Here is a 25,784-nt window from a genome sequence, read left to right as displayed (position 1 = left end):
CACTAAACTCTACTCTGGGTAAGTATTCTGTAGACCAAATCCTCGTCTCTAGGGAGGTAAGTGGCAAGTTTCTCTTCACTCAAGATGCTTGTTTGGATGGCCCCGAAAGTTTTGACTCAACAAATTAACTATAAAAATACCTTTCAACCTGGAACTTCAGGATGTCTATTTCCTCTGGTCTAAAAAAGAAAAAAAAAAATCTATTTATTTAAAGTATTCCTTTGCCTCAAACCATTTACTGACCCACTGAGTTGTCTTTTCAGATTTTAATGTAATTTTCCCAGCAAATAAGTCCCTTGTAGGCCAATACTCTTATTCTTCCTTCGTATCTTTCTCATACTATTTAGAAGGCAATAGTTTATTGTCTGTCCTCCTAGGAAAATAGTCAGCATTTGACACTAGCTTTTATTATTAACTGATTGATATGTTTCAGATTTACTTGTTTTTCAACCGTTTATATTAGGTTTGGACTTGTTTAAAAAAAACAAAACAAAAAACAAGGAACACAAATGTATTACCCTCATAATTTTCAGGCAAAATGATTCTTCCTTCTGAAAAAAAAAAACAAAAAACAAACCCTTAGCCCTGTACTATTGAATTTGTGGCCAATTACAATATTTCATTAACTTCTTAATTGGGTAAGTATTTAATGTATTCCCACTATGTGCCAGGGGGCAAGTTTTACATAAGAGTTCACAAGATATGTTATTTCATGCACTGTACCCATCGTTACATAATTCTATGTTATAATAGTGCCTATGAGTTCTCCGTATAAGACTATTTGCAAGGAGAAAAACAAATTCAAAACAAATGGAGCAAAACATTCCCTTGGTTTAACACCTTAAATTCTGAGGGTTTGATGAATGACTTGGGGTAGTAGATGAGTAATTTAAAAGTATGTAAGGGAGAAGAAACAGCCTTATTTTCAATATTTCCATTTCTGCTAAGCTTCATTTCAGGCTTTCAGAATTGGAGAATCAGCTGCCTGCTATAAGAAATTGCTAATAAGCAGTAATTAAAGACTGAGAATTTATTCTTTCCATTCCAAACCTGATGTCATCCCCAGATGGAGATATTGGTACTAGTTAGGCAATTCAGCATTTTGGTAAATGAAGGCAGAAGGATTTGGTGTCTTTTGGATCCTGTGGAGGCAGAAAAGTGGTCCAGGAAGAAACACTTGTGTTTTATTTTGTTTTACCCACTGGAATCATTTACACCTTTTTGCTTTGCTTTAGAACCAGGAGCTGAGGTAGGCACCTGTGTCTTAAAAAGCAAGGTGCTAATTCTCTAAAAGAACTCTAATTCATAAACTTTCAACATTCTTCTGTCTTTGGGATTGCAGGCTCTGCATAAAATGACAATCAACTGAAAAAGGCGGATCAATTCCAGTGAATTCAATACCCATTAATAGAAAAGAATGGGCATATCAGAAGCCAGGGTGAAGACAAGCGCTGCCCTCCTTTTATTTAGAAAAACCACACAAAAATACAGCACAGTCGATGTGCTGTTACCAGGACTTGAAATTAGATTCTACCACCGTGTAAAAGATAAAGCAAGACGGCAAGGATATCAGGATTTTCCCAGCGTGCCTTATTCATAGACATCTGACAGAAGAGGACCTCACAGCGCTTTGAGGAAAAGCTGAGTTCTCAGCCCACAGCCACTTTCCAGGAACTCCACTGCCAACAGAGCTCTGTGCTGGCGGGACGGAGATCTGAGCCATATTCCTCCTGCTCCCGGAGCTTCCCTCGAAGTACAGTGATTTACTGGGGCTTCATGAGACAGCCAGCCCTAAGTGAACGGAACTCAAGAAAGTGCAGCTTCTAAAAAATACACCGGGGCGCCTCTGCGGTCCGTATTGTTACCAACTGACGTTTGACAGTTCAAGCCACGAACTTAACTACACACACAGACACACACACACAGAAAAACACCTCGTTTCCGCAATTTCCTTAACTTTGAGTAAACAAGAGTCATTTTCTGCGGGCATATTCCACGCGCATTTCCCAAAGACAAGACGACACAAAAGACCTGTGAGCTCTCTTAGGAAAAGAGGACAAGCCGAGTTCCCATTTCTCCTCAGCCCGGGGTCCTCGGTCACCCAGCACGCCGAGGCGTCTGGCGCCTCGGACCCCCTTGGAAAGATCCCCTCGCCCCCGATCCCCGAGTGCCCGGTCATTTCAGCCTCCTCACTGGCCCTTTGCGCTTCCTGCTCTTCGGAGCAAGTGGACCTCAGTTTAGGCGTCTTTGGCCAATGGGCTGAACAGCAGGAGCGCTGCCCCGGGAGGATATGAAATGAACGAGGAGGTGCGGGGTGGGGGGGGGTTCTGCAGGAGGACCCCGACTCGCCCGCCACGTGCTCCGCGGAGGGGGCGCCGCGCTCCCGGATGGGGCGCTGCGGACCCAGGGTGGGGCGCGGGGAGGGGAGCGGAGCCGCCTGGCGGGCAAGGAGGCCCTCTAGGCGGGATCGTCTCCGCCGAGCGCCGCGGAGGGGAGAGCGGCCCTGCGCCCCGGGCGGGGGGGGCGAGCCTCCGCCAGCCGGCCGGCCTGGGTGGGGGCGCGGCGCGGGGGGGCCTCTCCCCTGACTTCCTCCTCCGCTGGCACTCAGCCCCAGTCACCCCCGGACACCCCCGGCGCCCCCCCCCTCAAAAAGCCAGCCAAACAGCGAACCGCGGGAGGAAGCCGCCGGCGGCAGGAGGCGGGGTGCGCGCGCCGGGGGCCCGAGAGAGGCGAGGGGCCGGGCTGGCGGCGTCCGGGGCCGCGCCGCGCCCCCCGCGTGCCCCCCGGGCGCCCACACTTACCCTCGCGCCCGGGGGTCGCGGCTCCGGTGCCCGTCTCTGCGCGCGCCCCTGCCGCCCGCTGCGACCCGGGCCCCGCCGGCGCGCGCGGGGAGGGAGCCAGGAGCGGCGCGCGGCGGCGGCGAGAGCTCCGGCGCGCCCCGCGGGCGGGCGGCCGCTGAGGCTCCGCCGCCAGGGGGAGAACCGGGCGGGAGCCGGGGCGGCGGCGGCGGCGGCGGCGGCTGCGCGCGGGTCCGCCGAGCCCCGGGCGCAGCGTGCCCGGCCCGGGGCTGCGGCTGGATGCGCGCCCGGGCGGCTGCGGGCTCCCGCGGGGGGCGCCCCGGTGCCTCCAGACCGCGGGCGCCGCCGCCCCCGCCCCCTCCCCCCGGCCGCACCCCCTCCCCCTTCCTTCCCCCGGCCCCGCGCGCTCGCGCGCTCGCTCCGCGCCTCGCTCTCCCCTTTAAACGCCCACTCCGGATGGGAAAAGAAGACAACTTGCAGTCAAGTTGCAATTAACTTCCGCGGCGGCCGCAGCCCGGGCGGCGGCGGCACCGGAGGCTGAGCCCGCCGCCTCTGGAGCAGGACGCCGGCTCGCCCCCCGCCGCCCCAGCCTGAGTGAGTGCCGCTCCCCTCCCCGCCCTCGCGCCTTTCTCTCTCTCTCTTTTTTTCGCCCCGATTCGTGCTCTTTTCCCTCGGTCTCTGCTTTACTCGGAAGCGATCCAAACTTCACCGCGGGACCCGCGCGCGGGGCGCCTAGTGGGGGGCGCCCGGCGACAGGGGGTCCCCGAGGCCCTCCTCCCGCGCGCGGCGGGACCCGGAACGGCGGCCTGGAGCCGTGGAGGGGAGGGGACGCCCGGGCCGGGGCCGCGGGGCGCTCACTCGCCCTCCTTCGGGGTGTGGACGCGCGCGCACACCTGCCCCGACAGACTCCGGCTGAACGAACGCCTCCGGGCCCGCCGTGGGACCCCCTTTGGCAAGAGAAAAGGGGAGTCGGGAAGCGCGCCAGGAGCTCGCGGGGACCCGCTGTGTGCGCCCCGGAGCCGGCTTGGCCGCGCGGCGCTCGGCTGGGGGCGGGAAGGTCCCGTCGGCCGGCCGCGTGCAGGCTCGGCATCCGTCCCGGCCCGCGCGCCCGCCGGGGGCGGCGAGGGGGGCGCGGGAAGTTTGCGGCAACTTCTCCAGCCCGGAGCCGCTCGGCGCCGGGGCGCTCAACTTGGAGCCGGGAGTTGGAAAGCGGCGGCGCCCGGCGTGTCGAGCCCTCGCCGGCGGTAGGCAGGTGGGTCCTGACCGGCTCCCGGGGCGAACGCGGGCGGGGTGGGGGGTCGGGCTCGGGGCCGCAGGGCGCGCCGCCCTCCCCGGGGGCCGGGACCGCACCGGGGCGGCCTGCGGTCCGCGCCGAGTCTCCCCCAGCGTCCCCGGCCCGGGCGCCGCGGCCTTCGCGGGGCGTTCAGCCGCCCAGGCTCCGGGGCCGGCGGGGCGCGGGTTTGCACAACCTCGGGGAGAGGGCAGGGCCGGCCGGCGGCTGCTCTGAGCAGTGACAGGCGCGTGCCGGGACCCAGGAGACCCACTGGACTGGACACCCGGGTGCCCCCAGAAGCCACGGAGAGGGGCTCGGGGCTCTTGCTAGACGTTTCGGCCCGGATCGCCACTAGAGCGTAGAACCTTTCGCTTCCAAGTGTCAACCTCAGGATCGCCTCTCAGAGCGCCTTGGTTGGCAACTTGGACCCTGGCGAACTTAATCCGCAGCATTCCGGATTTTCAGGCAAACGCTGGGAGTCTTGAACTCCACATGGTTGTAAGGAGACCGAGAAAAGCGAAAGGCAAGCAAGTCCTAGTCTCAGGAGAGAACCTTTCTGCCCCTGCTGGCTGGGGTTCCCTCCTGGGAGGCCAGGGGACCTTACTTTCCCAAGAGGACAGACGAGGGGTTAGGAATGAGGAACACGCGACTGCTGGGTGTCAAGATTTGTCCCGAGCAGGTCCCGAAATCCAGTGTTCGTGCTGCCGACAGTCATTCTTGCCGCTGAAATTTTATTGAAATTTACATCCAGTCTAAAGTGGATTTTTCTGAGATGTCAGGAATTAAGATTTATTCTGCAGTCAAACGTAGCTTGGGGAAAAAAAAGAAAAAAAAAGACGAGACAGCCAAGGTTGAGGTGTTTGCTCTAAAAACCTTTAATCCTGTGTGGTACTCTGCTATGATTTAGCAGCAGTCCTTTATTTCTTTTGCGTATTATTTTAGTAGAACAGGAGTACATTCATATACTGGCTGCCCCAGTCTGCTGGCAAACATTAGCATTCAGGCTTACATTTTTGACAAATGTGCAGACAGGAATAGCATGAATAGGCATCTTAAATATTAACAACCTAAGCATCTGTTGTGAAACAAATTTAATATATTTACTCTGTTTTTCTCACATTGTTAGAAAAGGTTATAATAAGTGCATAATTTCAACTTTAGTTAGCAGGAGTAACTGGCTGTATCTTTCACTACCTCTCCAAGTGTTTAACACAATCAGCAGACATAAATACTTTAATTAACTTGGTTAGGCACATTATTAAATACACTTTAGACGATGTGAATACTATATAAAATGTAACAGTAGCGAAATATGTATCCTATTTGTGTACATTTTAAATGACTATGCATTTTATAAATATACCAGGCATGTTTATTCTTCATCTCCATTTGACACTTATTACTTTATATTTTTCCTAATGGAAACAATATTTTAAATGTAGAGTTGTTCAGTCATATGTAATACATAATATGTAAACAGTAGCTATAAAATACAAAGCATTGTTAAATTTGAGCATGGCTACATTGTAACAAGATTATACAAGAGAAATAAAAATCCCTGCTCAATTTTGTATTCCTTTCTGAATAATGAATACACATGATGAATGAGAAAATAACAGATAGGGATTTCCCTCCTAAAGTACCAGTGCCTTAAAATGTGTGTGGGGGGTGGGGGGCAGATGGGGACAAGGGGGAGAAGCAGGGAAAAGATCAGCAGAGAAAGAAGACTTAAAGAACTTCCAAAAGTCTGAATAGTTATTTCCAGAATCAATGCATTCTTCATTTTCCCACAAGCTGAAATATGTAATAAATAATAGTTCTTTGTATGTAAAAGTATTCCAAAGGAATGCCTTTTGTTCAGCTGTTGTAATAAATTAATATATTCTTTGGTTGATAATCTACAAAAGTAGTTCTTTTGTCTCACAGCATCTTAAACGAGAACAGCAACAAAATGAATGTTGGTTTATTTCTGCACAGAAGTCTGTTGCCAGCTATAGGAACCTGCGATTGAATAAGATGATGTGCTGAGTGATGGTTCAGCAAGTCTGCATTAAATTAGTGAAAACAGAAATATCTGGGGGAGATCTTCAATGATTTTTGTTCATGTGATAGGTTGAGGATCGTAAATTAGGCCTAAAAGGTCAGGTGACAGGCACCTGTTCCTCATTATTGTTAAAACCTTTTGGTTACAAACACTGTTGAGCTAAACAGAACATGGATATACAGCAGGAACTCTGTAAGGCGTTCTGGTGGTTTTTCATCCGCTCTGTAGATTTCCAAAAGGGCCACACGCCCTGCACACAAACACCCCTTCTTCTCAGACGCGTTGTCTCGGACGACTCTTATATCATTTTCATACTTGAGACTGATGGAGTGTGTAAGGGCATGTGACTGACGCTGCCTGAACCTGTTGTAGTCAAGTGCAGATCTAGTCCAAATATTATTTTTTCAAACCCCTCTTACTACTGTACAATCCCCTGATTAATGATCAGAGTTTGTTCGGGTTTTAAACAGAAACCTCCCCAAATTGCCTCTGCTGCTTTTTGGAGAAGGTGAGTTCCCACTTTAAATGATGCCAGGAGATATGTTGCTTGGTGCTTGTGCAGAAGAGCGGGAGTTGCTCCTTGCCGACAGAGCTTTGTGGAGTATGGAGAAGGAGAAAACCGCATTTGACATGAGTGCTGTCTGGGTGGGTATCATCATTTGCTCTCCAAACTTGCCACTTCTCCCAGGGGAGTGCAGTAGTATTTTGATTAGAATTAAGGCATGTGATTGGATTTTTGTGAATGGTTTGCCAGTAGATATTTCAGAGAGCAGAATAAGCATCCATTGTGAACAGACCTCAGTCGCACAAGGTTGCAAAATATAAAAGGTGCCAGTTGCTTTTAATTAGCAAAGGAGGAGGATTTTGAGTAAATTCGGTATCCGTGATGATTAAATTCTCTATTTAAATATGCTCTTTGTCTTTTTTTGGTTTGGTGTCATTTCTGCTTATTAAGTAGTCATTTTTAGCATTTGTGATCAGATTACAGAACCGGCATCCCTCTTGCTTTTCCAATTGATTTGGTTTGCAAACTCCAAAACTCTGGGAAGCTTTTAACAAATTGGTTTCCATTTTGACAGAACAGAGTTAAGTTAATTAATAGATCAGGCATGGAAAATCCTCCATGGTAGGGTGTATTTTCTGGTAAAATGAAAGTTATGTTTCAGCACGATGAGCATCAGGCTTCAGTAATCTGTTCCTCGTGTGGAATGAACACTTCCTACTTCGAGCTAGCAGGCACCTACTGTTTATTTACGCTGCATTAAACTGACAGCTCAGCAATCAGAGGAAAAATATTACTTACCTTCCTGAAGTAAATACCAGTTTATAGGTTAGTGCACGTATTTATATTCCTGTCACCACTAAATAATGGCCCTGTCTCCACTTTAATATCTACCTGTACTCTAATCCAGGGCTTTAGACTCTTCCTGGTTGAGGGTAGGGGTCGAGAAGAGTTTTCTTATCATTTCCCAGTGGCTAAACTTTAAAAAAAGAGTCATTTCAGCTTCTCATTTCTGTCCTGCAAGAATCAGTTGAAAGAGATATTATACATGTTTACTTTACATCCCTCAACTGTTACATCCAAATCCCAAAAGAATCCGCATGCCACTTAAAATAGTCACCTTAGAGCAACCTCAGGACAAATATGTTCAAACACATTCAAGTGTACGTTTGCTAAATTAAACTCTCTGCAAAGTTCCAAAGAGATAACTTCAACTATTTGATTACTTAGATAATAGCTTTGATAAAGTGTCTTCTCTTCCAAGCTTTAGATGGAATGCTTCAGTTTTTAGTGGAGATCTGCAAATATGAATATAGAGTGAGACACACGGATGGATGGATGGATTGGTACAGTTAACTTTCCTCTGAAAATATTCTTGCCTCCTTCATCTTTTTGTTTAAGCTGCCAACTTTGGATTTCAACTTTTTTACAATACTAAATACAGGTGTTTTTCCTTTTAAATTGGAAGCCCATTCTCTTTGGAGACCCCAGGAAACATCAAAATACCGTTAAAGTTGAGCTCCAAAACTTGTAGTTAATTTGAGAAAATGCTTGTTATCAAGGACATTCTGTAAGTAGCTCTTAACAGCCTGTCCACCCAGTTGTCAGTCTCTAATCACATACTCCATTGACATCAGAGCAGAATGTGGCCTTAATGCAGCATATAAATCAAATCTGTTACACAAGGTTCTTCTCCTTCCCTCCCAAAGAAAAAGTGTCTTCTTGATAATTTATATATCGTTCCTAAGTGCTGTTCTCAATGGTAAGTCTATTTCAGCTTGATGTCTTCATAGAGTGTGATCAACACATTAACACACATTATTTAGTACTTTTGAACTTATGCCAATGGTACCTTTTGCTGTTTATTTTTTAAAGTCTTTTTTAAGATCAGATATTTCATTTCAGAGTAAATAGATACAGATTGTGTGTATATATATTCAGGGTGAGATTTAGTAGCTTAGCGTTTCTCCAGCATATTGGCCTATTTTTATGCTTTGAAGTTATTCTGTATCTCTTCCACAGTTGTTGCTGTCTGAAGGTTCGTAAATAGAAATTCTCATCACCTCTTTCAATGGACTTTCAAGGATGTAATTTAGTTTATGCGGCGATCCCAGCTTAGTTATGAGAGATGAAAATCAGCTAACCAGTATCCCAGCATGTATGTGCCTAGATTTGGCTGACATGTATTCAGTCCAGTTATTTGCTATTTGGTAGTGAAGTGTCTTGTAATCAAACATTAAGAGTTGGTTCAGTTTTCCAGTGGAGAAATGGTCTTGCTGGATAAAACCTTTAACTGTGCAATATTTTATTACACTCATCACTCATTTGAGAGCCCGCTTATCGTGACACGAATTTTTGCTGCACCTCAGGGGTGCAGGTCCCCCAAATGAAGCTGAAACGCTTGCAGAAGAAGCAGATGGCAGGCTGCACCTGGTCCTGCCTCTGCTGGGGTGTCTGTGGACCCGCGCTGCCACCCCCCTCCCCGCACCCCTTCCCCCCAGGTGCTCAGGAAATGGAGGGCGGTGTAGCCGGTGAGGTGGGTGGACTCTGCCCAGAGCTATGACCTGATTTGTGACGTATCCTCAGAACTGCAGTAATGGTCCAGCTGCTTTGCAGGCAACTGGTACCCACCTCATTTGGGGATGCTTCTGCCTTGCTAGCAGAGACAACTTCGTCATTGTCACCTCATCAGACTCCTTCTTGAGAGCTCTCCTGGAGGGCTAGATCCTGAGAGCAGCCTCTGGTATTTGGAGGGTAAGTGCCAGAAAAGTTCCTATTAGTTCCAGTGGGGACTCAGGGGCTGCAGCCACCAGGAGGGATGGGCACGTAGTGTCCAGGGGAGGTCTCCATGTCTGGATCTTGCTGTTTCTTGGTGAGAGGTGATTTGGAGACAGACAGCAGCAGAGATTCTGCAGCATGCATGCATGCTACTCTGGGTGGTGAAATGTGGTGGAGAGCTCCCAGGAGAAATTACTAGATTTTCCTTCCTTGAGATATTTAAAGAAAAGGTACTCAGTAATCTGTGAGAGGGGGAACTCTTTAGATGCAGTTTTCCAGGAAGCTGGGCAGAGAGTAGAGTGGATTGCTAGAGGTTCTTTTCTAGTCTTACTCCATGGTTTCTGGTATGCCATTGAGAGCCTGCAAACGACAGTTTGGCCTTTTAGCGTTTATAATATTAAGGACTTTAAGGTAAAAGAGGTTGTCTGTTATAAATATTTTATTGTAATAATTATTATAAGTAAAATACAACCTAGTATATGCAATAGAGATAGTCCTGAATATGGTGTCTCCATAATTAGCTGTTTGATGTTGAATGCAATTGAGTTTTCCTGATCCAATGAACCAGACAATGGAAATCATTGGGGATTAACAGCAGGGCTATGTAATGATTCTTGATATAGCAAACCTTTCTTTCCTTGTTCACTGATAAAAATATTTTGTCAGTAAATAAAGCACTCAATTCAAATGCTTACAATTTAAAATTTTAAAAGGACATCCAGAATTGATGAAATAATCCCAAGTGTTTCTCATTGTATTTTCGCCAACTGAAATGATACCTAGACGGTCTTTCTAATAGATTTCTCCAGACTGTGAGAGGAAGGAATAATATTTTAATAACTATGCTTTAAATTATTTTTCTTAGTGGTGGGCTCGCTTTGGGGTGGTTTAAGAAGACTCAAAACCAATTTAGAACATTATCTTAAAAGTTTATAAATGACAGCCTTACTTTGCAAGGAGTCATTGTATTTTAATAATACTGTACACTTATTAGTGTTATTGGAGCAGTAGACAGTTAATTACAGCCTTTTCTGAGACATGTTAACTGTATATTAACAGTAATGTTAAAAAAGAATGATGTATACTGTTACACACAAGCTGCTGCTTGCTAGACTCTTTTCAAAATAGTCTTTCAGAAAGTATGGAGTCAGATTTTGGGTCCAGAATTATCAGAATGTTTTCTAATAAAGTAACTTAATTTTAAACTTTTCACTAGGATGTAAGATTTTTAGTTTTCTAAAAATCTTTTCTTCCCCCTTTCTCTGTATTAGCATTGACTTGAGCACTTTTGATAGTAGGTTTAGAAATCAGTGTCCCTCAGCAGTTTTAGCTTTCCCACACTGTAGTCTGAGATGCCTACATTTTTGTTTTGTGATGATTTTGGCCAACATTAGCCATTAAAAGCTTATTGAGTTGATCCTCTTTGTAGCATCTTTTTAGTCACTATTTCTTGAGCAAGGCTGTGCTTTCTTGCAGTTCTGTAGAGCGTGATATATAAGATACATTTGAGCAGTTAATCACAGCAGTAGTTCTAAGACTATTTTCCAAATCTAAAGCCTGGGTTTTTGCCTTGGCTTCTGGCATGGCAAACAATGGGTGACTGAAACTAGTGAGGTTGAAGGCTGGACTGAGCCTGCCTCAGACAACTCTCACACTGGTTGACTCTTTGAACTCTCTCGGCTAATCTGGATATGTTGACCTTGTAACCTGGTAATACAGCACTTAAAAATGTACTGGGATTCCCACTTTATGAATTTTTAGGTTCTGCTGCCTTTATTTATTCCAAGTTATTCAACTACAAAAAAAAAAAATCAGTGTAAGGTACATGTCTGTGTTTTAGAAAATAGTAACTTCACATTCTGTCTTGCGTGGAGAGCACTCATTAAAGATCTGCTAAATCCGTAACAGAATAGTGAATTTAGCTTGTGCCGAGATGGTTTAGTGGGAGAAGGCTTTTCTCCCCGATCTTCTCCTTTCCCCGGGGTTCTCTGCACACTTCATCTGCATGTGCCCCGTGTCCTGGGTAACTGAGGGCTTTTCTCCTCTGTGCCCCGTGTCCTGGGTAACTGAGGGCTTTTCTCCTCTGTGCACCGTGTCCTTCTTGGACAGTAGCACCAGGGTCTGTCTCCTCCTCCTCGACCTTGAGGATGGGGCAGGGTCTCTGTCGAGGCTCACGGTCCTTTGGTGCAAGTGGTGCTCACAACCTGCTCTGGAGTCAGCGCAGAGGTCTCCCCGGAGGGCCTTGGAGTCAGGCTACCGGATGGTCATTCTGATCTTCTGGGGCCCAAATACTGTGCGCTAAGCAGCCCGCATCTGACTGACCTCCGTCCGTCTCTTTCCTACGATGGTGATGTTTTTCCAGGACCTCACTGGATAAATATCAGCCATGATTAATTCCATAACAGATATTTTTCTACCCACTTAGATATAAATGGATTTTTATATCCATTGTGTAACACTGTTTTGGGATTTAGGGTGTTTATGTTAAGGATGATTTCCTTCTATTCCTTAAAATTAATGCTCGCATTGCAGTGGGTTTGGGTTAGGTGCATCTAAAATGTTCTGAAAAGTTCCCAGCCTTCTAAGAAAGTTATCATTTAAAAAAAAAAAAAGACACTTCCTCTTTAAATTTATTTCCACGTGTGAGGCTGTGGCAACACAGTGCTGTTTAGTTATACAAAGAAAAGTCTTCCTGAAGCTGCAGACTGCTGTGTGACCTAGTCCATTATCATGCGCATTCTGTCTCTTTAAAAACAGTCTCCTCTATTTGCCCTATTAATTGTTGATATGTTGCCATCCACGAGACAAAAATTAGAGCTGTAATTAAATAATCATGTGATGCTCCTTAGTGCCAGTGAGAGCAAACTCATTTTTCCAGGCCCTGATGGTCACTGATTATTGTATTACCACTGGCTTGCTTTATTTTTTTTAATGATTCTCTATCTGTAGATTACCCAACTACTGTCCTTCTTTGCAAAATTAGAGAAAATAGAGAACATTCAGCCAGTTAATTGGCTGGAGGTCCTCAGGGATGTAAGGTAGACATACCTTTTTCTGCTTTTGGTCACCTGCTAGGTTCTTTGGGGAGGCTACATCAGTGGTGTGGTTGCCTGCCATTTAATTTACACTGGTGTTTTGGCTGGGATGGAGGCATATGGGGAATGCCAGGAGAATTACAAAAGGAGCTGGGTATTAAAATTCAGAAATGATTAAAATTGAAATAAAAGGATGCTGCTTCTTTGCCAGTACTCTGGCAGTCATAATGACACATAGAGATTAGTTTCCACCTTCATCTTTTCCTTCTTTTTCATTTCCTCTCGTTTATTGTTGACACATTTTCCTTCTGTCTGTCCCCGTCTCTATATCTCTTTGCACAGTTATGCATTCCTAGTTCTCCCTCTTTCCTTAAGCACGGAGAAGCCTACTTAACCTTATTATAACAATAACAGAATAGGTTATTAATATTTAATATGCACATGATTAAAATTTCTCTCCCTTAAACATAGGTCAGCTGTATTATTATTAACCAGCATGTAATTTTTCATTTAAAATATTCTTATTCTGCCCTTGCTGTTTCTGAATGTAGTCTACTTTGCTAGTGATTTAATACATAATGTTTAGAAAACTGTGGTCGGCTAGTGAGAAAAGAACTTACCAGTCATGGATAATCAATTATGCATGAATTCAGATGTAACAGATGGAATCTGGTGAGTTAAAGTTTCCCTTTGCCTTAGTGGTTTTTTTTTTTTTTTTTTTTAATTTGTTTGTTTGACACCTGTCTCATATATAGATAAACATCTAATGTAGCATGCGAGAAACGTCCTCATATCTTTGTATTCTCCTTAAAATGAACTTGATTTTTTTTTAACTTACGGGCAGAGACTTTCTGTGGCCTTAAAGATGATCAGGGTCTTTTCCATCACTTTGTGGATACAGAACCGGGTTCTGTTTGGCTCACGAAGGGTGACTGTTCTAGTTGGTAGAGGAAGAAGCACCATCTGAATCTCAGGTTTCTGCTCTTCTCCACTTCTTTCCCACCATGTCATTGATTCTCCCCTTCTTTCCCACCATGTCACTGATTTTTTTTTGTAGGAGTTGCTTACTGATAGAGAGCACTCTCACACCAACTCTGGGTTTTAAAGAATTTCTGATGGAAACTGTGGTTGACTAGTTTTAATTTGTGTAACGTTCTCTTGTATGACATGCAGATTGTATTTGTGAATGTATATATTATGCGATGCTAGATATGTATTATAGATACATTTATTCATACTAGGTTGTTGGTCAAACAATTGGATTTTCCAAATCTATTGAAAATACTCCAAGATTTGGTTTATATCCAAAACTACAGCATATGCCAGTTACAAAGATGCCTTTACACTAGCTTGTGGTGTTATAAATTCTTAGAGACAAAACCCCTTTGTGCAGAGTGAACTAAAGTTATTTTTGAGAGTCTTGTTACCTCCACTGAGAGATAAGTTTAATTTTCATTAAATATGATATGAATGTGTAGTAGTTTTCCAGTTGCAGAAGTAATAAAACTGTGGGTATTGTCCATCTTTACAGCAGTTACAGTCTCAAAACAGTTACAAGCTGGTCCCCATCAAAAATGTTCATAAATATGCTGTTTGTTTCTCTCCCAAGTATATTTATATATAGATTTAAAAAATACAAATGGAAATAGTCTTTACAGAATAAATAAAAATAAATGATTAAAAAAATAGCCTGAAGGCTCACTACTTCTGTTTTTAAAGTTATACTGCGGCATTATTTATCAACTTTTTGCTTCCTATCAGCTGGAAATTTGCATGTGTATTTATAGTCCCTGTTAGTTATCTAATGAATTAAATTCCACAATAAACACACAATAAAGAAAGCCGCACCTGCAAAGTAGGTAACTGGATATCCTTTAGCTACAGTTATGCTGTGAAACTACTTTTTAGTGTTTTATTTAGACTTTGAATTATTTTCTTTTATTTAGTATTTTATTTTAGACCAATAAATATGTAATCTCAATTTGGCTTCACTATGTAATCACATTCCCTAGTCATGCATCAGAGAAATACATATATGTAGCAATGACCTTCAGGGAGATGCAGTTTAGACACGAATTCCAATACATTAAAAAACACTCCATCATTAATATAAAAGTCCCTAATATAAAATCAGTGAGAACAGATGATAGGAAACAGTATCAAGCAATACATTGTAAAAAATATATCATTATAGATTACTGCATGCAGAAATAAGTAATTGTAATTACTATCACAAAAAGTGACAGATAAAAATAAATTTGAAAGCCTTTTGAGCTTATTACTAAAGATGCATTCTCTTATTAATAAGTGCAATCTAGGGTTAGGGTGAGTACATATGTGGGGTTGTCCCACCTCTGTGCCTGGACTGCAGGGACTGCCAGTGTCCTGCAGATGCTCCTGGGGACTGTCTGCTGTCTCAGGAGTGTAGTTAATTTTTACTCACTTGAAAAATATCCAAATAGAATGTTTGGATATTTGAATGTTGGATATTTGGAAGGCCTGGTTTTTGTCCCTCCTTTCTCTTCTTTTGCTAAGATACAAGAATATAGAAGAAAATCTGAAAAGAGAACCATTTTCTTGCATCAGAGGACCATCAAATTACCTACTTTGGGTGGGATGTTGGGTCTCTCATTACCAATCCATGTGAATTATCCTTGGGTCAGGTAATCATCACATGAATTAATTATCCAGTGGAGACCGGACCACGGCTGTTGGCGGGTAAGGGCAAGGCAGTGGAAGGTTGGAGGCAGTTGTCAATGTCTTGCAGTTTATTGTTTTCTGCACAGCATGATGTTTTCATGAAAATATACATCTGCCAGTCTTAGGAATAGAGGACTGTTTTCCTTTACTTATGTTGTTTTCAAATTTTTGAATTGGGGTAAAAGATGGGTGCCATACCTCATGCTGTTTGGACAGTGTGTGAGTGTGAGTTCAGTGGCCTTGGTCACAGTCACACTATTGTGCGCCCAGCGCCACAGTCCCTTCCAGCTCTTTGCCATCATCCCAGAGAGAATGCGCTTGAGTGTTGAATTAAACTCCTCCTTTGCTTCAGCGCGTCTCAAGCATCATAGAAGTCTTTAAACACTGTCCAGGTGCATTGCACTCCTTTCCCCCAGTGAATGGCCCTTGTCCACTGCTTATGGTGTTGGGCACGGTGGCGCAGTATCTGACACTGCCCTTGGCTGAGCCTTTTCCCAAAACCAATCTGGACCAGGATCCAGGCCTGTTGCAACCTCAAACTGTTTTTCCCTTCAGGTGACCAGGAAAGATTAGAATAGCATTGACATCACTAAGACTTGGTTGGTATGTCTTGAGTGAAGGCTGGCTGAGAATGGTTTCTGTTCAACTTCGCTGGAATTAAAATCCTGTGGGCTTCCTGGGGGTGCCGCACGGCAGCTAGGGGCCCTGCACCGACTCCAGGGCATGGACAGTGAACACTTCAGTCCAGCTGAGTGCCATGCCTAGGGTCAGAAAAGAGCTGAATGGTTTCAGCTGTCTCAAAGGGAATCCCACTCAAGGTTGAAATTTTCTGGGAGAAAAAGCCTGCTCAACTATGTTGGGGGAAAAAAAAAAAATCAGAGAAAACCAGGCTGGTTCTGGCTCCAGTAAATAATAGACTGGATTTGGAACTTTACTTCCATATGTAATTTTGTGGTTAGTCTCTTATGTCTGTGATGATAAATCATACACTTGCACAGGATTTCTGGCACCCCGGTAAATCTCAAGCAAGTGCCCAAATGCTAATTTATTATGGTTCCTCAGACAGCAGACTTTTATTCACCAAATCAATGATCTAATAGCTTGCCCCCTACCTTTTTTTTTTAATTTGAAACAAGTAGCTTGCCTGCACATAAATTTCTTAAATTTGGGGTAAGTGCTGATTCTTTAAAGGGCCTTAACTTTTCCAAGTGACTCCAGGATCTCCATACCCTTGGAAGATGTCCTAACAGGTATATTTGATTTCTTGTCTCTAACACGTTACCTACTCCAATGGATGCTACAGCTGGCTGTACACTGGAATCAGCTTGGAAACTCTCAACCGCTGGCTCCAACCCTTGGCAATGGGGTGCAGCCTGGGTATCTGGACTGTTGACATACCAAGTGATATTAAGATGCAGCAGATTTGAGAAGCCACTGAACTAACTTCTGATCTTATCCTTGGCTTTGCTGCCTAAGAATGCAAGAACCTTTCTAAGATTTTTACCAGCAGTCACTCATCAAAACAGTTCTTGGCTTCCTTTCCCTGTTAATTGCCGGCAATGTCAGAGACTCCTGGAATACAGACAGGAGTCCAGCCTCAAAATGTTGACAGACGTGCAGTTGGGAAGGGCAGGCATGCAAATATGAAATGCCACACTTGAAGGAGGGAGCTGGGATGGGGCATCGAGGAGGAAGTGGCTAATAGCTGGAGGAGGCTTTGGAAAGAAGAGGTGCAATCAGGCTGCGTATCAAAGAATGCGGCAGAAGGGAGGTCCCCAGTGAGAAGAGGGAGGACCTGCTCTCCAGAAGCAATGGGGAAAGAAGACAGCCTGAAACTCTTAAGGGATTTGGTGCTGACGGCTGTTAACACACAGGCTAATACGCAGGTATGCGGGGGTCTCAACAGCATTGCTATTGGAACCCGGCCCCCTGCTCAGTTTTGGAGTTATAGGCAGAGATAACCAATTTTGATGGGATTATTTCCATTGTGCATGTCAATGTTGTGGTCCATACTGATGTCTATGGAAGGAAGATATAAAAATTTGTCCAATAAATTCTTGCTTTAAAAAGTAATTTTCAGAGGTAATATTTCTGTTAAGTCCATCTCACTTCCACAGTCTCAAAAAGGAATGGTCATTGCAATTAGCGATAGAATTTGGTTGCAAGTGACACTGAGATTTTGGCTGTATTTATTCAGAATGTAAACATTGCAGATATTTCAAAGTCCCTGATATCTCACCAGGTTCTGGAAGCCAACTCTAATGGCCGTTCGTTTACCTCAGCCCGCTCCCCCCAAACTAGCTTAAACATCAGCCTTTCTTTGCTTCGCTGTAATAGTGACCTTTGTCTATTAAAACCATAACCCAAATTACCAGTGGGTATTTACATTCACCTTAAAGTAATTAGGAAACAACTTTTGATCGCTATCAGTCCGGCTATAACTGAAACCCCACATATTAGGGAAAAAAAACCAAAAACCTTAGGCCCCATGTTTAGAGTTTATTATTTCTCCTTTATCTCTCCTGAAACATATTCAAGCCATTTGCTTTGATTCTCTGCAGCACACCATTATTTGTTTGGTATTTGGATGCCCTCCCGGTTTGAGTAGATATCTACATTAAAGCTTCCAAAAAAGCCATTTCTAGTGGCAACTCTGCTTTTTTAATGTGGGGGTGGGAGAGGGTGTGGAATGATTCTGTGGTTTTCAGCTTCACCTGTGAGCTGCTGAAATGTTCATGGAAAGCAGCCTTTGGGGTAAATGCATGTTATTCCAAATGTACTCTAAGACCCTTTCACATGCAGACGTGTCTAGAAAGCCGTCTTAAATTTGTGTGCAGTGCTGCCCACGTCTCGTTCCACACAGCTTTACAGAGCTACGGGCCTGTTCTAAAGTGGAAAAGGACTTCAATTTGGACTTCATTAGGATGTCTGAAAGCCGTCCAGCACCTCAAAGACTCCTCCAGGTGAGGTCCTGGATTTACTTAGTTGTCTATTATAGAAGTTCTCTAGGTCCTTGCTGGCTGATAGAACTTTCTGCAATGGTGGAAGGGTTCTCTAACCCACACTGTCTCATAGGATAGCCACTGGTCACATGGGGCTATTGAACACTTGATGTGTGACTGAGGAACTAAACTGTAAATGTTATTTAATTTCAGTGAATTCACATTTCAACGATACAGCCACTTTCCCCACTGTTGACTCCACCTCACTTCCACAGTCTCTAAGAGGAACGGTCATTCCAGTTAGCCATAGAATTTGGTTGCAAGTTACCCTGAGCTTTTGCCTCTCATTTATTTATTCAGAATGTAAACATTGCAGGGATGCGGCATGAATCCCTGGTCATAGGGCAGTGAGCAAGACACAGTCTCTGCTCTCATAGGGATGACAGTCTAGCTTGGGACAGGGAGGCCTGGCGTGCTGCAGGCCACAGGGTCGCAAAGAGTCGGACATGACTGAACTGGACTGATGGAAGATATTTATTAAGCTGGTAATTATCCAGATTGTTCACTGATGCTAACTGTGACAGAGAAGTACCAGAACCTAGGAGAGTGTAAAATGGGGACCAGGCCTTCTTGCGTGATTCGCCCGAAAGTTTAATCAGAGTCCTGTTGATTCTCTGAAGGAGAAAGGCGTGAGGTGGCTTCCCTCCCCGGGTTCAAGGCCAGGTCAGGCTAGCTGCAGGGCCCAGGACTCTGGAGCAGGGCAGTCCCCCTGTGCCTGCCGTGACCTCCAGAGGCGCAGGGTCCGTCTGACTCAGCCACACACCCACAGGCTGCAGACTCCTGAACTTGATCGCACAGATCCCCTCTCAAGCTATGCAGTTGTGATGATGTCAGTCACAGATAAGATGTGAGAAGGAGGGTGTGAATGTTTACAGGATATTGCATTTCCTCTCCAATGTATGTTTTGACAAAGTTGTTTGGGCTCCAGCCCCAGTTTTTTTTTTTTTTTTTTTAATCCCCCCCCTCTCCGCTCTTACAAATTTGTATCTGGCCCATTCAAGAAACTATGTGGAAATCAGTCCTGACATCCCAGACAGACAAAATGAGACAGATGACAGCAGAACATATGGCTCAGAGAGACATCCTTATATGGCCAACACAGACCGTATTCCCAGAAATTCATATACGGGAAGCACCACCTGCAGCTAAAGCCAAAACACAAAGAGTCGGCGCGACAAAAAGAGCAATATGCCACGTGAAATGTGCTGCTTTAAGAGTGTGGAGAGATAGCCAACAGTATTTGAATTTAAAAAGATGGAAAAAAAAAAAAAAAAACAACCCTACCATGTCCTTACAAAGTGCTATGGTGGTAAACATTGCTCTGCTAACACAGTCACTGGCGGAGTTGCCGTATCTTAAAAGCGTTCAAATTCTAAATGCTTTCTCTGTTTATTACAAATGTATGTGCTATTCAGAATTCTGAATGTTTTAATGCTTCCGGATATCTGCCAGCATATTTATCTTAATATGGGGCCCCCTGAAACATGCAGTAGCCCTTTTGTTATTGTTTTTAAAAAATCTCGTATCTCTGTTACCGTATTTTATCTCCGCTACCTTTGTGTAGCCAGACTGAATTCCTTCTGTGATAAAAAATTGATGCACTGTTTTAACTGTACACCCACATGTTTAATAGTTCATGTATTTGACTTGTAATATTTCATGTTCCTGAGGTTTTCTGTTCTCATAGTTGGATTTATAAAGTTTATCTTAACTTTTTTCAATACTTGGCTTGCATCTTTATTGCCAAATTTAAGATACTTTGTAGAATAAAACTGATGCCTCCCATCACTATGCCTAGAAAGGTGGAATTTTCCTTATTACTTTTCCTTTGTTCTTTATTTTAATCTGGGTTTAGTATTCAGTGGTTTAGTGAGTATTCTAAAAGAGTAAATAATATATAGGAAGTTCATCACTGTACTATTACTTGGAGGGCATAAACCTCTGTGTGCTTTTGCTTATATCTTATATAGTTCTGAAATAAAGAATGTGCTTGAGGGAGATTAATATGCATATATGATTAACAGACTTATAATTGTGTAGTAAAGTTATTATTAGATGCCTTTATCCTCACTTATTCTGTTTAACCATTTTCCAAGGCCATGTTCATCTTTATTACACTTTTTTATGTTTTGTGTTTGAGAATTAGCTTGAAATTCCTAGATAAAAGCTGCTATTCAAATTTAAAGATTAATATTTTAACCCCCACATCAATAGGAGGCTAAGGCAATCAGAAAGCTTTCTGTCTTATTTGTGGAAATAATGGGATAATCATCATTTACAGTATTTTGTCCCAGTGTGTTTTAATATTGATATATTCAGTAACCTTTTTTAGTCTTCCTTTCTCTTTGTTCAGATTTTGTTTTGCCCAACAACTTTCTTTCTTTTTAAACACTCCATTTGAGTTCCATTTGCCTGAATGATTCTTTGTAGTACAGGATACTTCTTCTCTATTTTGAGATTTTGCTATTGCTTGTAAATTTATACACTGTGATACTAGAATGCACAGTCCCTACTGAAAAACCAGGCGGGTTTCAGGGAAACATGTCAGGCATCCCCAGTGTGAAGCAACTATTAAAATATACATCTTGGAAATTCCCAATTTAACCCATCACATTGCAAAAATCATTCTCATTATAAAGGTAACTGTTATCCATGTTTTCTTCTGAATATCAAACATTTTAAAAAAATGTTTACTTCCATCTACAATAACAACTCTGACACCAGTGTTACATATTGCCATGCTTATATATTTCCTTATTGATTGTATTTCTTATACTTTAATTAAAATACCCTCCTCCATACTTAACTGCATACCAACTTTTTGAAAATACGGTATCATTTGAGCTTTTTCATAAAGATTTCCTTGTATTTCTTTTCTTGTTTTTGATACTGTGTTTTACCATCACATTCTTTAGCTCTAGGTTTGGGTTTACATGTACCAAGATTCACTGCTGCCTTCACTAACCTTTCTGGTTTTGTGGGTGAAACGTGGGTGCCCTTAGAGTGATATATTTTCACTGTGTTCCTCCTGAACTTGTCCTCCCCAGGAGGCCATTATTTCCTATCCTTTATCTTCTGTTTTACCTTCTGTTTGTCTAAGATTTCTAGTGTAGACAGTGTCTGAGAGTGTATTGGTAGCTTTAAAGAGCTTCATTTGCATATTTTCCTCTTATCTCAGTACTTGCGCTAACTTGTTGCTTTTTTATGTGTAACAAAATGTTTATCTCACTGATTTTTCTCTTTTCCCTCCTAGTGTATTCCGAAAAAATAATTTGAACATTTTTGTTTCTGTTTAATGATTAACTGCCTTCAGGGTCTTAAGATGTTAGCACTCAAACCTAAACGACGAACGCTACATCCCCATTTCGGGCAAGACTGTGATGTTCTTCGTTTTTATAGGCACTATATTTAATAGATTATCTAAATAAGAGGATCATACTTGGGTGTAATGACCATTTATCTATCCGGGTAATTTACCTTAGATTACAGAAGTATTTATTGCTACAACACAGGTATTAAACCGCCCCCCGCCCCCAACCAGGGTAAAGGTGGCACGTTTTCCTTTGTAATAACTTTTAACTAGTCAGGTCTGTTTCAAGAAAGTGACCCAAATTTTGTTTAACTCGGCCACCGTGGGCCACGTATTCCCTCCTCCGAGTTCTCCGGCTCAGAAGTGAGGGACGTTGGCATCTACCTGCGCCCGGTAGAGGGGCCGGGTACCGATGAGCTCGGAAAGTGCTCCTCTTTTTGGGCCGCTGGCTCTTCGTTGAGGCTTCCCCCTCCTGTGAGGAGGGATCCTATTGCGCAGAGGGTTTCGGGGGTCCCAGTCCTCCGTTTCTGCTGCCGCTGGCGCGCGCTCCGCGCTCCTCGAGAGCCGGTGCCCCGCCGTCCCCGGCCCCGTCCCGAAGGGCCAGAGCCTCGGAGCCCCGCGCGGGCCGGTGCGCCCTCGCCCGTCCCCGGGCGCCAGCGCGCCCCGCTCCTGCAGCTCGCCTCTCGGTGTTCCCGCGGCGCGCGGGGCGTGGGGTGGCTCGCCTCCCGGCTTCGCCCCCGCCTCCCCCGCTCTCCCCGCCGGCCGCTCCCCGCCCCGCCGCCGCCGCGCACACCTGCCCCCGCGCGCCCCCGGCCCGGGCCCCCGCGCGCCCGGCCCGCGCGCCCCGCCGTTCCGGGCATTGTGTGCCGCCCGCCCGGCCAGCTCCCCGCGCCCGTCCGCCGCGCCGCCGCCCCTCCGCGCTCCCGGCCCTCCAGCCCGGGTTTTAAGCCGCGTCCCTCCCCCGCGCCCCTCCCCGCGCCCCCGCCCCCGCGCCGCCCGCCCGCTCGCTCCCGCCGCCCGGACGCGGCGCAGCCGGCCCCGCTGGGGAAGGGCCGGGCGGCGGGCGGCCCGGGGGCTGCGAGCGGGGGCCGTGCGTTAAGATGACGAGGACGGGGAAGCGGCAGCCACAGCGGCGGCGGCGGCAGCAGCGGCGGCGGCGCGGCCGGGCGCGCGGGGCCGAGCGGGGCGCGGCGGCGGCCGGGAGGAGCGCGCCCCGCGTTTGATGGGGGCCGCGCCGGCGGCGCGGGGGGCAGCGGAGCGGCCGGGCGCGGGGAGCGGCCCGCGCGCGCACTCGGCGCCGCGCCGCCCGGCGCCCGCCGGCCTCGTCGCCTCCGCCGCGCTCTAGGCGGCGCGGGGCCCAGGCGGCTCGAGGGGCGCCCCGCGCCCCCAGCCCGCGCGCGCCGAAACTCCTGCTCAGTTTTGCGGGGCGTCCGGGCCCCCCGCGCCCCGGGGCCATTGTGGGGCCGGGTGTTTACCTCGGACTCCGGCTGAGCTACGGCTCCGCGACTTTCGGGGGGCGGCGGGTAGGCGGCGGGGGCGCCCTCCGGCCCCCTTCCCCGGCCCCCCTCCCCCCGGCCGCCTCACTCTCCAGGCTCCGCAGACGCTCGCGGCCCCGCGTCCATGGGCCGCGGGGGGGTCCTCGGGGCGCTCGTCGGCGAGGGCCGGCTCCAAAGTGGCGCCCCAGTGCCTTGCCGGGGCTTCCTGCGCGCCCTGCGGCCCTCGGCGCCCCCGGCCCCCCGCTAGATGCCCCGCGCGGGGCCCGAGGCTGCGGGAAGAAAGTTGCAGGTCGGTTACTCTCCGGCGCGGTTCTCGGGGAGCGGGCGGGGGGAGGCGAGCCGGCCCCCCAGCCGCGCGCGCGCGGGGCGGCAGGAGGAGGGGACCGCGGGCCACGGTCGGGCGGACTTTCGGCCCGCGCCCCGGAGAGCCCCGGCGGGCGGGGGTCGCTTTTGCAGACCTCGGCCGCCGAGGTTTGTTTGGGTTTTTTTTTTTTTTCCTTTTTCTTTCTAAGAGAATTCCCGATCCCCACCTCGCCTCCCCAGCACCGCCGCCGCGTACTGGCTTTGTTTTTACGATTTCCCCCCAACGAATCACTTGTCAGATCAATTCTGTCTTCCCCCTCCTCCCTCCTTCCCGCTCTCCCCTCCTCCCCCATCGAAAACCCCGTTCTCCGAGGTTAGACATTTTACAAACCGTATATGCTGTTGGTCCAATTGTGATTTTTCCCCCCCACCCCTTAACCCCTCTCTTCCATGGCTACTCTTCCAGACGCTTATCCGCCCTTCCCCCGCTTAGGGGGGCGAGGGTAAAGGAAGAGAAAATAATACAATTTCAGGGGAAGTCGCCTTCAGGTCTGCTGCTGCTTTTTTTTTTTTTTTTTTTTTTAATTAAAAAAAAAAAAAAAAGACATAGAAAACATCATTCTTGAACTTCTCTTCGAGAACCCGGGCTGCAAAGGAAATCTCCTTTGTTTTTGTTATTTATATGCTGTCAAGTTTTGAAGTGGTGAGTTTCAGGTCGGTTTTGCTAATTTCACTCAGTAAAACTGCAGTGTTTCTGATTCTAGATAGTACTTTGCTTCTTTGTCTCTTTAAAAGGTCACAGTGAAAGCTTGGCCTGGATCGTGCCGGCCATATGGAACGGATAAGGGCACAGTCTCTTAAAATGTGATTATGGGGTTGTGTGGGGGCGAAGGAGGCGATTCAGCAGGGAACTCATTGAAAAGGCTCCCACACTGCAAAAAAAAAAAAAAACAAATAGGTTCTTGAAACCGGAATTTCGTGCTTTGCTCTCTCTTTTTAAAGGAAATAATTGCTGTGTCTGAGTTCGCTGTTTAATTCGTTAATGATCATATATGGACTTCGTTTATGGACAGGGAAGTGGGGTTTGGAGAAAGTAGCCTGCTTTCAATGTGCCAGCCAGACATCACAGTGAAATCGGTTTTTACAGTGTGTAACTCACAAGAAACTCTCCAGCCTGGCGTCTGTTGAGACCTTAGTTTGTTCCCATGCAGTCATCCAGCAGGCCCCGCGGAGGCTGCTCTTTGCAATTCCAAACTCAGGTTTGGTGAACTTCAGCCTTGGGCACAGAGTTTAAATGAGTAAATTGGGTGTTTTATGTGCATGTAATTTTGCTTTATAATGTAAAGCTTTTTACAAGATGACTGAGTGTTTAATAGCTGCTTATAGGTGGGTATTCATTCGAAGGACAATTTTGCATGACCTATATGATGTTTTGATTGTCAATACATTAACTAAATTATCATCTATCACTTCACAGTTTATAATACTGTTAAGCTTCATGACTACTTAATACGTTTTGTAGCATTAACTTTGATGCTGTTGTCTACTCATCCTCTCTCTCTTTTTTTTTTGGCTCTTAAATTGCCACACGGGTTAAGTATTTTCTTTTCAAATCATATGTTTTAAAATTCATCTTCTGCTTTAGGGTAAGGCAGCCAATTTCAGGAAAAGCAGTTCTGTATTATAACCCACATGAAGCATTATAAAGAGTGTTTTGAGTAAGTTAATAATCACCACTAATTTTGGCTTTAGACTACAGTTTAATGTAATGGAAAGAGTAATCTTGATAAAAAGTGGTTAAAAGAGGCACGTTTATTGTTAATGAACCTCATAACCAAAAACAGATGGGACCTCGATCAACGGTAAACCTTTGGTCTCACTGTGCCACCTTGGAGTACCAGGATAAATAGCCATTATTTCTCTAACTTTATAGTTCTTCAACTGGCCTTCTGAAGGTTGCTTTTAAACTTACAGATGATCATTGCTTCCCCCTCCCCATCACCACTTTCCTTAATTATAGTGGACACAGTAACCTATGGTTAAACAGAGGGGGAAGCAATGCTTACAGAAAGGCCCTGCTAATAATACAAGCTTGCTTTCAAATCTGTATCTAAGTAGCTTCTTCATATTTTATATATATGCATATATATTTATATAAATGTGCAAGATATGTCAAATTACCAAACAGCTGGAGGAAAGTGATAATGATCATATTCTGTTTTTTCTGAGTATGATTCTCTTTCCCTTAGTATTGGTGAACCCAATACTTCAAGCACCATGAAAGCTCATAAAATAATTCTATTTACCTGTTCCTATCAATGTTAGTTAGAACTATTGTAGAAGTGATTTTGATAATGTACTAGCTGCTTTACTATAAACAGTATGAAAATTGATGTCCAAAATATAATACAACTGAAAAATAATTATGTTCATTTTTTTCTGGAGTTAATTGAAATGTTGACTTCATTGCCTGCTGAGATTATTTTTGAACACTGGTTATTTTGTTTTACCAAAATTAACAAGCTTTCTTTCAAAGCAAGTTT

At 45.5% G+C, this 25,784-nt stretch overlaps 2 protein-coding genes across 5 annotated transcripts in view; both read left to right on the top strand.

The window, feature by feature from the left end:
- Nucleotides 1-2,295: 2,295 nt before the first annotated feature.
- On the top strand, nt 2,296-3,994 carry LOC122444727 (translation initiation factor IF-2-like). Its single transcript, XM_043473375.1, has 2 exons — nt 2,296-3,392; nt 3,704-3,994. The coding sequence occupies exon 1, from the start codon at nt 2,296-2,298 to the stop codon at nt 3,337-3,339; it is 1,044 nt and encodes a 347-aa protein (XP_043329310.1). The 3' UTR covers nt 3,340-3,392; nt 3,704-3,994.
- Nucleotides 3,995-22,821: 18,827 nt separating this feature from the next.
- Nucleotides 22,822-25,784, top strand: part of SATB1 (SATB homeobox 1) — an 83,226-nt gene continuing 80,263 nt past the window's right edge. The window contains exons 1-2 of one of the 4 annotated variants that reach the window (XM_043474812.1): nt 22,822-23,227; nt 24,887-24,959. The gene's annotated coding sequence lies outside the window, so the exon portion shown is untranslated. The other 3 variants (XM_043474809.1, XM_043474811.1, XM_043474810.1) reach the window with 3 other exon arrangements.

The sequence above is a fragment of the Cervus canadensis genome, chromosome 7 (genome assembly GCF_019320065.1).
Source record: "Cervus canadensis isolate Bull #8, Minnesota chromosome 7, ASM1932006v1, whole genome shotgun sequence".
Classification (NCBI taxonomy): Eukaryota; Metazoa; Chordata; class Mammalia; order Artiodactyla; family Cervidae; genus Cervus; species Cervus canadensis.
This window is presented reverse-complemented; position numbering and strand designations above follow the sequence as displayed.